The sequence below is a fragment of the Arachis hypogaea genome, chromosome 12 (assembly GCF_003086295.3).
Source record: "Arachis hypogaea cultivar Tifrunner chromosome 12, arahy.Tifrunner.gnm2.J5K5, whole genome shotgun sequence".
NCBI classification, from domain to species: domain Eukaryota; kingdom Viridiplantae; phylum Streptophyta; class Magnoliopsida; order Fabales; family Fabaceae; genus Arachis; species Arachis hypogaea.
This window is the reverse complement of record NC_092047.1, coordinates 109,514,177-109,528,278: the sequence shown is the minus strand read 5'-3', so window position 1 is coordinate 109,528,278 and position 14,102 is coordinate 109,514,177. Positions and strand designations below refer to the sequence as shown.

Here is a 14,102-nt window from a genome sequence, read left to right as displayed (position 1 = left end):
GCGAATGATTTTTTTATTTTTTAAACAATTAATATATAAAAATAGATATTTAAATTAATTAAATAACAATAATTTTTTAAAAAATTAATCAAAAATTAAATTTTAAAAGACATGTATTTTTTTAAAATTTATGTTCGAAACATCAATGTCATTCATCAAATACTCGATATCTCTAACGGTTTGGAATCAATTATCTCTTAAATCTAAACTAACCTCACTCATATATACTTTATGCATAATCTAATATTAATTTAAACGAAAATATTATTTATATACTAAAATTAACTATTAAAATTAATTATTAATATATTTTATATTGATAGTTGATAAGGGTAAACGTTCCTTATCCAACAAAATGAAAAGAAATGGTGTATTTTGTATTTGATACGTATTTTCGAAAACCAGATAAAAGTGATGTGAATTTTCTAAATACTATTGAAGTAAAATTAAAACTCAATTTATGAATCTAATTACAGTTTATGCATCACAATATTTACGCACACTACACATTTATACACTCAACATTAATAATGTCATACTTTCATCTATTATTAACTTCAGCCAATTCTCAAATCTATATATATAGCAAGACAAAATCATAACTATTAGACAAAGATTTTGTGTGCTAATAAGTAATAACTAGTTAATTTTAAAATTTTTCATTCCAGGATTTGAACCTCGATATTTCTTGTGTATCGACAGTTTTTTGTTAACAAAAAAACGAGCCCCTTTCTTTTTTTTTTTTTTGGTCGGAAGCCCCTTTCTTTTAACTTGACTATACCACCGATTTTTTTTTAGTCCAACCGGTCAAAGAATACTAATAAACTAAATATTAGACTAACCCATATTAATTTACCATTGAGGAGTTTTTTTATAGATAGATTGAACAACTTTCACATCTAGACATTACATCACACACACACACTATCGCATTTTTTTAATTCTATGTTATCTGTTTTTTCTCTACCACTTTTGAATCGTAAGTCCATGGGCCATGTCAAAAAAAAATGGAAACCATAAACCTTACATAGAAAAACACACACACTACACCCAGCCATATCCCAAGTGATAAACCAAAAATTTGTATGGCAGATTAAAATTCAGCTGGACCCAAAGATATTTGAAAGCATCCAGCACTTTATGAAAAATGCCTCAATTTTTATTTTGTCTATTAATATTGTTTGGTAAAGTAAACAATATCATAGGATTGTCTACAGTTTCTTTATTCCAAAATACATAAGTTTGGTTTACCAAGAAAGATTTCTTGTCCAATATCCAATGAGTAATTATGACACACCATTTGAGTTAACGATTCTTGAAAGTGCAAAATAAGAGGAACCATGATGATGAGACCAAGCTTTTTGAGCTATGTGTTTGAGCTCCTTGACCCTTTTCCTAATTGCACACCCTTCAATATCCCCTTTATCCATTATCTTCCTTATAGCTTTTCCTATCTCTTCACTTCCCACAATCTTTGTAGACATTGACACATTCAATCTAATTGCAATGCCAACTTCTTCATCTTGTAGCATTGATGCATTCATCCTTTGCTCAGCAAATAGTGGCCAACCAATGATTGGAACACCACATGAAACACTCTCTATGATTGAGTTCCATCCACAATGTGACACAAACCCTCCAATTGATGCGTGATTTAAAATCTCTAATTGTGGTGCCCAATCCATTACAACAATCCCATTGCTTTGTATTCTATAGAATTCTTCTGGAAAATCGCTTGGTTGTTGGGATTTAGTAGCACCATTTGTTTTGCTATTTTCGCTTTTAAGAATAAGGTCGTCTACATTTATCTGAAAAAAATTTTAGTAAGAAAATAATATGAACACAATTTTTGAAAAATAAGGATTGATTTAATTCTACCTATAGCTTGAACAAAGAAACACATTTTTAGGATCATCTAAATTTATTGAAAACAAGAAGTTTATCTAGGAATAATATATTGTGATTCAAAAATATTATTTGCACACTAAAATTAGTCACTAAAATCAGTCGCTAATGTATTTGATGTGTATAAATATATGTATAGTTTGATTTATTTTCAATGTGTATTTATATTACAACATGTTAAAATACTTTTTCTGTTTTATAATATCTGTGCCAAAATTAAAAATCACAAGGACCAAGAAAAAAAAATCGATAATAGTAATAGAAATTACGTGAATAGACCAAATTAAATTAATCTCACCTAAAAAGACAAATTTCAATTAATACAATTGTTATTACACCTATTCTCTTTCTTCAAATTACATCATTATTAGGAGTAAATTTAGAAAACGAAATTAATACTATTTAAATATTATACTAATTTAATTTTCTGTAAAACAATTTTGTACAAACCAATCGTATACTGTCACATAAATAAAAGTTACTGATATTTATAGATTTATTATTTAAAAGATCATTTAAATATATGAATCTAATTAGATAATCATATAAAAATCTTTATATTTGTTAACAAAAATACTATTTGTATACTAAAATCAGTTATTAATTATATATTTATACATATATTGTTTAATTCAATAATATGTATTTTATATTTTAATACATAATAACTAATTTTAATATACATTTAATAGGATTGTTCCGTCAATATATCATAATTAAATTTATATTATATTTGAAACTTTTTTTTTGGTTGGATATTTGAAACTTTAAGAATCACAAGTGAGATTAGATATTATGGAATGAGGGGAGTAGAACACAATGAGATATTATATCCACTTAGGGTTAATACTCAAATTCGTCCATACTCAAATTCGTCCATGAAAGATTACGCAATTTTTATTTTCGTTTTCGAATGATTTTTTTAATCAAATTAGTCTCTGAAAGATAAAATGTAAGTCAAATTAGTCCTTTTGTCAGAAAGTGCCACGTGGCATGATGACGTGGCACGCCACGTGGCAGGTCAGCAACACGTGTCACTTGACATGTAAAAAAGTTTTTAATAGTCAAAATAGTCTTTGAAAGTCCAGATGTAAGTCATTTTCATCCCTCAAATTTTAAAAATTAATCAAACTAGTCCTTATATAATTTTTTTTATTTTTCTTCATAATATTAAATTTGAAATATTTTTGATACTACAAATTTTAATAGAAATGTAATTGACAAACAAAACATTAGTAATCGTATCTTTTCTTCTTAAAATTTTTTTCAATAAAATTATCTCTCTCCTTTAATTCTTCTCAAAATTTCTCTTATTCTTTTCTATTCTAAAATATTTTTCTTACATTATTACATTTTGCTGGAATATATATATATATATATACTCAAAATTAAAATGTATGTATTTATTAACCTAAACAAAATTATATGCTCAAAATCAAAATTTATGTATGTTAAACTAAACAAAGTTGTACCACAATTTTTTTTCTACTACATCTTTTTAAAACATATAGGATGTAATGGTATAACTTACATATAAGATGTAATGGTATTACTTACATATAGGATGTAATATCATAATGGAAAAAAAAAAGATGTAGTAGAAAAAAAATAGTGATATAACTTTATTCAGTTTAACATACATAAATTTTGATTTTAAGTATATAACTTTGTTTAGGTTAATAAATACATACATTTTAATTTTGAGTATATATATATTCCAGCAAAATGTAATAATGTAAGAAAAAGGTTTTAAAATAGAAAATAATAAGAGAGATTTTGAGAAGAATTAAAGAAGAGAGATAATTTTATTGAAAAAAATTTTAAGAAGAAAATATATGATTACTAATGTTTTGTTTGTCAATTATATTTCTATTAAAATTAGTAGTATCAAAAAATATTTCAAATTTAATATTATAAAGAAAAAATAAAAAAAAATTATATAAGAACTAGTTTGACTAATTTTTAAAATTTGAGAGATGAAAATGACTTACGTCTAGACTTTCAAGGACTATTTTGACTATTAAAAATTTTTTTACATGTTAAGTGACTGACCTGCCACGTGACACTTTCTGACAAAATGACTTATTTGACTTACATTTTATCTTTCAGAAACGAATTTGATTAAAAAAATCATTCGAAAACGAAAATGAAGATCGCGTGATCTTTCAAAAACGAATTTGAGTATTAACCCTATCAACTTATATTAATCCACACAAAAATTTGAACATTACCTTTTCAATATCCATCTGAGTTGAAGCCTCTTGCACTGAGGAGTGGCATTTTTTATTTGTTTCAGCATCCTCACCTGCTGTGAGATAATAGTTATTATTCCCAGTTTTTGTGGATGGTGGCCTCAAAGACCAAACAAATTTTTGACCACTTAGCTCCAACCCCATAGCCATCTCTTTGATTTGTTCATGTGACATTGAGTATCCACTTCCAAGTGAAACATATATCACTGACTCTTCTTCTTGAATGTCTAACCAATCAACAACATGATTTCTATTTTGTTTATTAGTTTCCCTTATCACTGGCCCAATTGGGAAAATGGGTACCTTTGTTATTTTTCCACTTCTTAGTGCTTCAAGTGTCTTAGGCTCTAACTCTTCAAATGTGTTAACAAAAATCCCATCAGCCAATGTTAACTGTTCCAAATATATATAAGTTATTATTAACATATTTATTTATAAAGAAAAAAATTACAAACAATGGGGCTTGAGGCTTGATTAAAGATGGATAACACAAGATGGATGTTAATTGATAGTTTTTTCTTCAAATATATGTATATATGTTTATACGGTTTTTTCATATACTTTTTAATTTAATTTTTATGCAATTATAGTGCAAAGGAGTTTTGTACACTCATCTAATAGTATATTATTACATCAACAAAAGTAACTAATTTTTAAATATATAAACATAATTGAATAGCTATGTATTCTTTATATTATGAATGTATTAAAATTAAATTCTATATATTATTAAGAGTGTTTTTCATTCCAATATTTTTCCTTATTCTCTAAATTTTTTAATTAATTATCTATTTTTAGTTTTTCAACTTTTATTTATTTATTTGATAAGTGAAGAGTCTACCCATAAAGGGTAAAACTTCAGAAAACAAAATAGACAATGTACAACATCACATTGTTAGAGAAGCCCTTCAGAATTTAATGCTAATTAAGCACTCAAATTAAATTAACCTAGCTATATTATAGATTCGTTTGCGAAACTTCAAAAAATAAATTTTTTTTTTGTTTTTGACTTATGAAAAGTAATAGTATTAATATTTGGTATAATTTTTAAAATTAAATTATAGCTTTGTAAAAAGTTACTTAAGTATTTATGGAGAAGTTAAAAAAAAAAATTTCTCTCATAATAAAAAATTTTTTTATCGCATTTTTTTAAAAATAAGTACTTTTAAAACTAAAAAACTAAACAATATAAGTTATTTTTAATATAAACATTTATTATTTAAGTTATTTTTTAAAAATATTAATTAAATTGTTTATCTAAATTGGAGCTATAAACCAAAAAAAAAAAAAAAAAAAACGATGAACATATCGAGAAGGCCCCCACATGATGACTATGGTGGGAACTTGAATCTACACCATAAAAGCTTATATATAGAAACTAATAAATTATTAAAAAGTTGCTATATTATTGAGTGTTTAAAATTTCTGACAATAATATTAAAAGACCTTATTAGTATTATGTGGTCTAGATATTTTCACCACTACACCAACTCAATAATTGGTAATGAAAAGCTTAATTTAACATGCTATAAAGACAAACATAGACATCATCCAAACTTCAATTGTATATGCTATATTCTTGCATAAGAGATAACGATTAGTAACATATTAGAAATTAAAAAATTATAACAAGTCAAAGCATATTTTCATCAAAAGATTATTGAGTTTATTATGAGAGAGATTACCGCCTCACACATGAGAAGATACTCAAGATACAACCTATGTGTTCTGTCCTCCATCATCTGGAACAAATCACTAGGATGTATACCTTTGCAACCTGGGATTAATATTGGTGTCTCTCCATGGCTATGATATTCTCCTTCTTCTACCTCTTTATCTAACTTTGGTGAGTGAAAACCAAGTGCAACAAGCCATGCACTTGTTGGGGCAAAAAGGTACATAGGAACTTCCATATTGTTCATTTTCTTCACTAGAGGAAGAGTTTGGCTTAGGAAATAATCGGTGATAATCATGGTTGGTTTGAATTTCATGTTGGAAATTGCACTTACAAAGAGTTTTGGTGCTTCATGCATTGTGATTGCTATCTTGGTCTCTAAGGTTACAATATTATTAGGATCAAGAACGTTATTACTAATATGGTTGGATATGTCAATTGGGGGAAGGTGGATTATGTCAATTGAAATGTTTTGATTTATGGTTGATTGGAGAACATCTTTCTCAGCTTTGGATGATGATGAATTGATTGAAGGAATGAATAAGGTTATTTTGGTAATAGTGATTTTTTGGTGTGTGAGAAGGTGTTTGGCAAGTTCAAGAATTGGGATTATGTGACCCATTCCTGGTGAAGAAAAGAGTGCAACATGATGATGATGATGATGAGAGTTTGAGAGGGCCATGGATGTGAAAGTAAAAGATAAAATGAAATTTTGAAGTCAAATGATTGATGAAGGGTACTTTGAACTCTATATATGCTCTGCCAATTGGGTTGTGAGCTATACATATTTATGTATGTATATCATGTCTACTATGCTATGCTATGTTGTAAACTAAAATTAGCCATTAAAATCAATAATCAGTATAAAATATATGTTAGAATATAAATATATATTGAAAATAAATTAAACTACATATGTATTATACACAAATACATTAGTAGCTAATTTTAGTGGTTAATTATTTTTTATGTACAAATAATATTTTTGATATTATATACATGATATGAATGCGAAATTTGACCATATTTAAAAAGTAAAAAGTATAACTAAAATTAAAATGAAGGTTATATTTTTTATTATTTAATAATATAATTTAATTTATAAAAATAAAAAATAAAGATATGATTAAATTGTAAAAATATTACATTAATTTTAATAATAATATAAAGAGCAAAGTAACAATTAAATTTTTGAAAATTTCGTCAGACTAATTACTCTCCGAAGATAAAAAAATATCAATCTAATCATCTTGGATAGTAAATAATAAATATATTATGTTTTTCTTTTAATTCATCATATAAAATTTATCGATGACATTTATATGTATTGTTAATTATTGTGACGTGTCTATTTATGAATGATTGTCACGTAGATAACAACTTTTAGAACGAAACTTTATCTAATTTGATATGATTCGCAGTAAATAAGAGTAATTGATAAAAAATTTAAAAATGTTATTTGTACACTAAAATCAGTCATCAATGTATTTGTGTATAAATACATGTGTGATTTAATTTATTTTTGTGTATTTATATTTCAGCATATATTTTATTATGGTATGACTGATTTTGCTATTTTTAAATGAGACAAGAGGTCACACTATTTATAAAGAGATTACCAACTAACTTTATAAATATTCATTTATTAACTACTAACTCTCAAGTTATTGTCATTACTTTAATAGAATGGTTACACTAATGTTGTCAATAATCACATCCCATGTGTCTGACTTATTTTCACAAATGAATTTGTCATTTCACAAAAGGAAGGACCATATTGAGACCAAGCTTTTTCTGCTATGTTCTTAAGCTCCTTAACCCTTTTCCTCGTTGCACAACCTTCAATGTCCTCCTTATCCATTATCTTACATATAGTTTTTGCTATCTCTTCACTTCCAACTACATTTGCAGATTGTGTCACATTCAATCTAACTCCAATTCCAATATCTTTAGCTATAATTTCAGCATTCATCATTTGATCTGCAAATAGAGGCCACGCCACAATTGGAACCCCACATGACACACTCTCTAGTATTGAGTTCCATCCACAATGTGACAAAAACCCTCCAGTTGATGAATGCTTCAAAATCTCCAGTTGTGGTGCCCAATCCATTACCATCAATCCCTTGCCTTCCATCCTGTAGAATTCATCTGGGAAAACACTGACTGATGCTTGAGATTTAGGGACGCCATTCGATTCGACATCCTCGCCTGCCGTGAGATAATGATCATCCCCAGCTTTTGTGGACGGTGGTGTTAAAGACCAAACAAATTTCTTCCCACTTAGCTCCAACCCCAAAGCCATCTCTTTGACTTGTTCATGTGATATTGTATATCCACTACCAAATGATACATATATCACTGACTCTTCTTCTTGCTTGTCTAACCAATCAATAACATAATTTCTATTTTCATCATCACAATTTTGCTTCTTAGCTTCCCTAATCAATGGCCCAATTGGATAAACTGGTATCTTAGATATTTTTCCACTTCTTAGTGCTACAATTGTCTTAGCCTCTAGCTCATCAAAAGTGTTCACAAAAATCCCATCAACCTTTCTTATTTGCTCACAAATTTGGAGATATTCATGATACAATTGATCATTCCTATCAAGCATTGGTGTGAACAAATCACAAGGTCTTATGGGGTTGCAACCAGGAATTTGGATACACTCCTTTTGATCTGTGTACTCACCTTCCACTACTTCATCTAATGTTGGGGTGTGAAGTGCAAGTGCAACATTCCATGCACTAAAACTAAAAAAAACAAACTTTGACATGTTGAATTTTTCAGCAATAGGCATCACTAGTGATCCAAATAGCTCTGTGATGAGCATTGTTGGTTTTGGTGATGTCATAGTGGAGATTTCATGACAAAGATGTGGGATTAATTCTCTCATTATGATTGCTAGCTTTGTTCCTGTGTTTGTATTAGTAGGAACATCAATAGGTGGGAGATGAATGACATGAATGATGTTAAAGAGGTCAGGCTTCATTAATGATTGAATAATATTTGTTGCTATTTGAGGCTTACAAGAGTTGTTCTTGGTTGAAGATAGGAACATAGTAAGTTTGGTAATTTTCTTGTGTGACACAAGTTTTTTGGCAAGTTCAAGAAAAGGGATGATGTGACCCAAGCCTGGTGGACAAACAAGTGCAGCATGAGTGTTTATGATTGACATGATTATGGAAAAGTAAATAAGAGAAATAATGAATGAAACTATGCTTTAGATGAAGTGAGATTTGATGATTCATGGACCTATTTTGTTGCTTTTATAAGTGAGATTTTACCATGGATGATGGATGGATATAATTTGTTATTTTTATAACTACTCATGCAACATTTTTATTATATAATAACCATACTATTTGATTAAAAAAAAAATACAGAACGAAATTTTAATTTTTTTTTTTTTAGTGATTAAATTTTAGTCAATTTTTTTTAATTTTAATTTTTCTAAAATTTAGAGTCTATAATTTTTTTTATTTAGAATACAAAATTTAAAATAATTTTTAAAAAATTAACTAATATTTTTAGTAAAAAAAAAAAATTCGCTAATATTGTTCTTTAATTAGTTACACCGTGAAAAGTCAGCATTGATAATGTAACAATTTATTTTTTTCAACCAACAATGGACAAGTAGGTTTTGACTTTTGACTATTCAGGACCGTTTTAATTTTTGAGTGAAGGAGTGGCCAATTAATCAATGTGGCCAATTGGTATCTCTGGATGATATCACATTATACTATTTTGAGTATTTTCTATGTTGCTGAATTGCATGAGCAAAGAAAACGAAGGAACATAATAAGATAAGATAATTAACCCTGCATTCCATTCCAAAAACGACCTTTCATCACATATGATTATTTTAATGTAAAAAATCGGTTACTAAATCAATTATGTAAAATACATATTAAAATATAAAATAAAAATATTATATTTATATAAAAAAATTAATTATTATATATTTATATATAAATATAAATATTGTTTAATTTATTTTAATATATATTTTATATTTTAATATATATTTTATTTAAATGACTGATTTAGTAATTAATTTTTTATATATAAATAATAAAATTAAATATAAAATATATATTAAAAATACATGATAATTGACTTAGTAATTAAATTTAAAGAGTATAGTTGTTTATTGGCAAAAAATAAGAGGCGTCAACATTTTTAAGATTAGGTAAACAATTTGTTTTTTTAAATGTCAATGCAAACTATAAAGTATAAACTGATGATCACACTACTATAGTATCATTTTTATTTTCATATTCTTTCCATATTTGTATTATTAATTTGAAATGTTAAATTTTCATTATAACACATTACCTCAGCTGAAATATGGTTGGCACAAACAAGAAAGTCCAATGCCAAAAAAAAAAAAATTGCACTAATGACAAAGCAGTTTTGACTCAATTGATCAAAAGTTTGGAATGTAAGTTGAGAATAGTAGCTCAACATTGTAGCTAACATCATTTGAAATCTTAGGGCGAGTTGAACCGATTGTTCTCATTGATTCCTTAGGATATTATTTATATATAATCAAAATAGTTTCTATACTAAAGTTTGGTTGTATAGCTACTACTTTTTAGTTACTAATTAATAAGAAATAAATGTGTTAATAACAAGTTTGCAATTCTGCTCGGGATTGTGAACAACGGACCGCAGGTCCAATAACACATTTATTTCAAAGAAAATCTCCAATTTTTTCTCCTTCCAATATATGATTTAAAAAAAGAAATAAGTACGAACACCATAAAAACAGGAGATTCACGGGTGGGAGAGTGGTGGCGCAATAACGGACTAGATCGGGTTTGGTCGTTGAAGACACGCGGCAAGAAGGACGATCGGTGCTGGTTCGAGGCTGCGGTAGAAACCACGCTGGGTAGGGACGCGGCATTGGGGAGAATGCTGGACAAAAGTGTATTGGGGCAGCGGCGGAACAGAAAAGGAGAAGGTGACTTTGTTGCGGTGACGGCGGGTGAATGTGGTGTTGAGAAGTTCGTGCTAGCGACAGTGAGCGGAGTCACAGGGGAGACGGCGATGAGCGTCGTCACAGGGGCTATGGCGGTGAAATGATTTTGGTGAAACTAAAGTTTGAACATTCTGTGGAGTATGTGCATGCAGAATCAAACAAATCAAGTAAACTATATATCCAAATAAATATTTACTTTAGAATGAAAAGAACCATCAGCATACATAGTAAAATGAACATCCGACTTAGTTGATAAGAAATAAGTAATTAGACAACAGCTGTGGGAGACACTGGGGTCGCGATACAGCGGCAAGGGTGGCATAGAATTACAAGAGAGGGTTGCGACAAAAATAAAAAATATTCAAAATTAAGATTAAACATAATTAATTCAAATTTAATTTTTAAAATTAAAATTAATTTTTTCTTTTATTATGATTAAACTTAGTTAATTTAAAATATAATTTTAAAATTAAAATTATTTTTTAATTTATTATTTACGCTATTAAGAGAAAGTATAAAAATACTTTCTCACAAATTTATTATTCATTTAATATAAGTTTAACTATTTTATTATAAGTTTATAACAGATTTATTATTCTGATAATTGATTATTTAATTTTACAAAACCTCAAGTTCAACTTCTATTTTTAGCTACTATTCCCATCTTATATTCCAATTGTCGTTTTTGCCTTTTTGGGAGCTTCAAGTCTTCATTTTGCAATGGACTTTCTGGTCGGTGTCAACCATATGTCAACTGAGGTAATGAGTTAATGAAAATTCAAAATTTTATTGAATTAGTAATAGAAATAGGAAAAGAATATGAAAATAAAAGTGTTTACCTTCTCTTTAAAAATAAAGTTACTGTTTTTTATTTTGCTAGCATTGATCAATAGTACAACAAACTTAGATACCAAAAAAAAAGATACCAAACTTATTTAAATTTTACTATAAAGAAAATTAAATTAATTTTTATTGAGGTGTATGTACGGAAATTGATTTGAGTTCATGGATCTAATTGGTGTTGAAAAGAAGTTGTTCAGCTAATTTGTCCATTTGTTCAATGTGGTGAATATTCCATACTTTGTTAGTAGCATTTTTTGGTTGTTTTTCTTTATTTATCACTAATTTATGATACACAGAATTCCATTCATTAAAAACTGAAGGTCTAATTTTGTCTATACCTAGATTTATCACTACAAAACAAATTATATTCGAAGTTAAACCTACACTTTTAAGTAATAATAAAAAGTTTTAATTATATAACATTAGAAACTTTATAATGATGCAAAGTCATACTATTTTACAACCAATTATTGCTACACAGACATTAAAAATCAAACATTAATCAACCACTACATATAGAAATGCATATTTGATATCTCATAAACAAAATTTATTATATTACTGTAAACAAACTTGATTATTTGTCTATCATAAGTATAATTATTTTACTATAGTAAGTTTGATTAATTTTGTGATTAATTAGTTAATTAAAAAATATATAAATATCACGTATATTTATATACAAATATATCATAATTATTTTTTTGTGTTAATATAATAACTGATTTAGTAATTGTTAGTTAATTTTTTTGTGTTAATATAAATATATAATAATTAATTTAGTAATTAATTTTGTGTATATGCATAAGTGTTTGTCTTACAATACTTACAACTCATTAGAAGTTACCAAATTTCTTATTTTCACTCTCAACAGATCAACACTCAATAGAAAATTCAAAATTCCAAGCTTACACAGTGGCCCAAACTTCTCCAAACTTTGCCAACTGAAGCATGCTACATCCACATTTTTTTTTAACAACTTGAGGTTTTGGGCAGCTACCAGTCCCCATGATGCTTTAGAGGTGGAAGCTTGGGGAGTAATTGATTAATTATATATGGAGTTATAAGTAGGTGGTGTTTCAACTTTCAAGTTTCAACCATTAAGCCAACACAAGCTATCAATGTTAATTAGCAACCAATGTTGGCAACTTAGAACTGCTAATTTTGTTTTTGGTCGATTTTATTAATAAAAATAAAGTTCCAATACATATCTGAAGTTACCCTTAAGACTTAAGTACTATTCTACACCCAAGATATATAATTTTTCCTTTTTTTGTCATGACAAGGTATGTAATCTTAAACTAAGTTTATACTTGTAATTAATTAAAAAAATTATAGATGTATTGAGAGGTTTATTTAGATTGTACCTGATGACTTCAACTGCTAAGTGAAGTCGTTAGATATCTATGATCTTGATTTCACTAGTGATGGAAAAGTAAGATAATTCTAACTCTCCTTGCGTGACTTAGAGTTTTAGATGAACTTTAGGAAAGATTTATTGTTATTATTTAAGAATAAGAGTAAAGTATCGTTTTTGTCCCCAACGTTTGGAGTAAGTCCCAAAGTTGTCCCTAACGTTTCAATCGTCTTATTTAAGTCTCTAACGTTTCAAAATTGACTCAATGTTGTCCTGCCGTTAGGGATCCGTTAACTGAATTGACGGCGGGACAAAATTGAGACGATTTTGAAATGTTAGGGACTTAAATAGGACAAAAACGTTAGGGACAAAAATGATACATAAAAATAAATTTTAATTTAATTTTATCTTTCAATAATATTAATTTTTTACTGTACATAGTATTCAATTATTTTTTAATTATATCTAAATAAATTACACTTAATCACATTACTTTTATTTTAAATAAATTTATTCTTTTATAATTTTAAAGAATTTTGATACATTAGAGACAAAAGGTATAATTTATATTTTATTGTATATATATTATTTTTTTCTTTTCTGTAAGTTTATATACTAGTCATTCTACAAACATTTTATGATAACTAAAAATCTTTAAAAGTAAAATTATAAAAAAATAATTTATTTAAAATGAAAGTAATATGATTAAGTGTAATTTACTTAGATGTGATTAAAAAATCATTGAATACTATGTATAGTAAAAAATTGATATTATTGAATGATAAAATTTAAATTTATTTCTATGTATCATTTTTGTCCCCAACGTTTTCGTCCTATTTAAGTCCCTAACGTTTCAAAATCGTCTCAATTTTGTCCTGACGTCAATTCTGTTAACGGATCCCTAACGGCAGGACAACATTGAGTCAGTTTTGAAACGTTAGGGACTTAAATAGGACTATTAAAACGTTAGGGACAACTTTGGAACTTACCCCAAACATTGGGGACAAAAACGATACTTTAATAATTACTCTGTTAGCCTCTAAAATTTGAAGTCAAAATTGAAATTGGCTTTAACCTTTTTTT

The 14,102-nt window shown here is 27.3% G+C and overlaps 2 protein-coding genes across 2 annotated transcripts; both read right to left on the bottom strand.

Moving 5' to 3' along the window:
* Nucleotides 1-1,117: 1,117 nt before the first annotated feature.
* Nucleotides 1,118-6,562, bottom strand: LOC112728188 (anthocyanidin 3-O-glucosyltransferase 5). The gene is made up of 3 exons (XM_025778231.3): nt 5,843-6,562; nt 4,137-4,550; nt 1,118-1,808 (listed from the first exon to the last, which is right to left on the bottom strand). The coding sequence occupies exons 1-3, from the start codon at nt 6,512-6,514 to the stop codon at nt 1,287-1,289; spliced, it is 1,608 nt and encodes a 535-aa protein (XP_025634016.1). The 5' UTR covers nt 6,515-6,562; the 3' UTR covers nt 1,118-1,286.
* Nucleotides 6,563-7,543: 981 nt separating this feature from the next.
* Nucleotides 7,544-8,827, bottom strand: LOC112730520 (anthocyanidin 3-O-glucosyltransferase 5). Its single transcript, XM_025780600.1, has one exon. It carries the CDS (start codon nt 8,825-8,827, stop codon nt 7,544-7,546), a length of 1,284 nt encoding a protein of 427 aa, XP_025636385.1.
* Between the last annotated feature and the right edge of the window lie 5,275 nt (nt 8,828-14,102).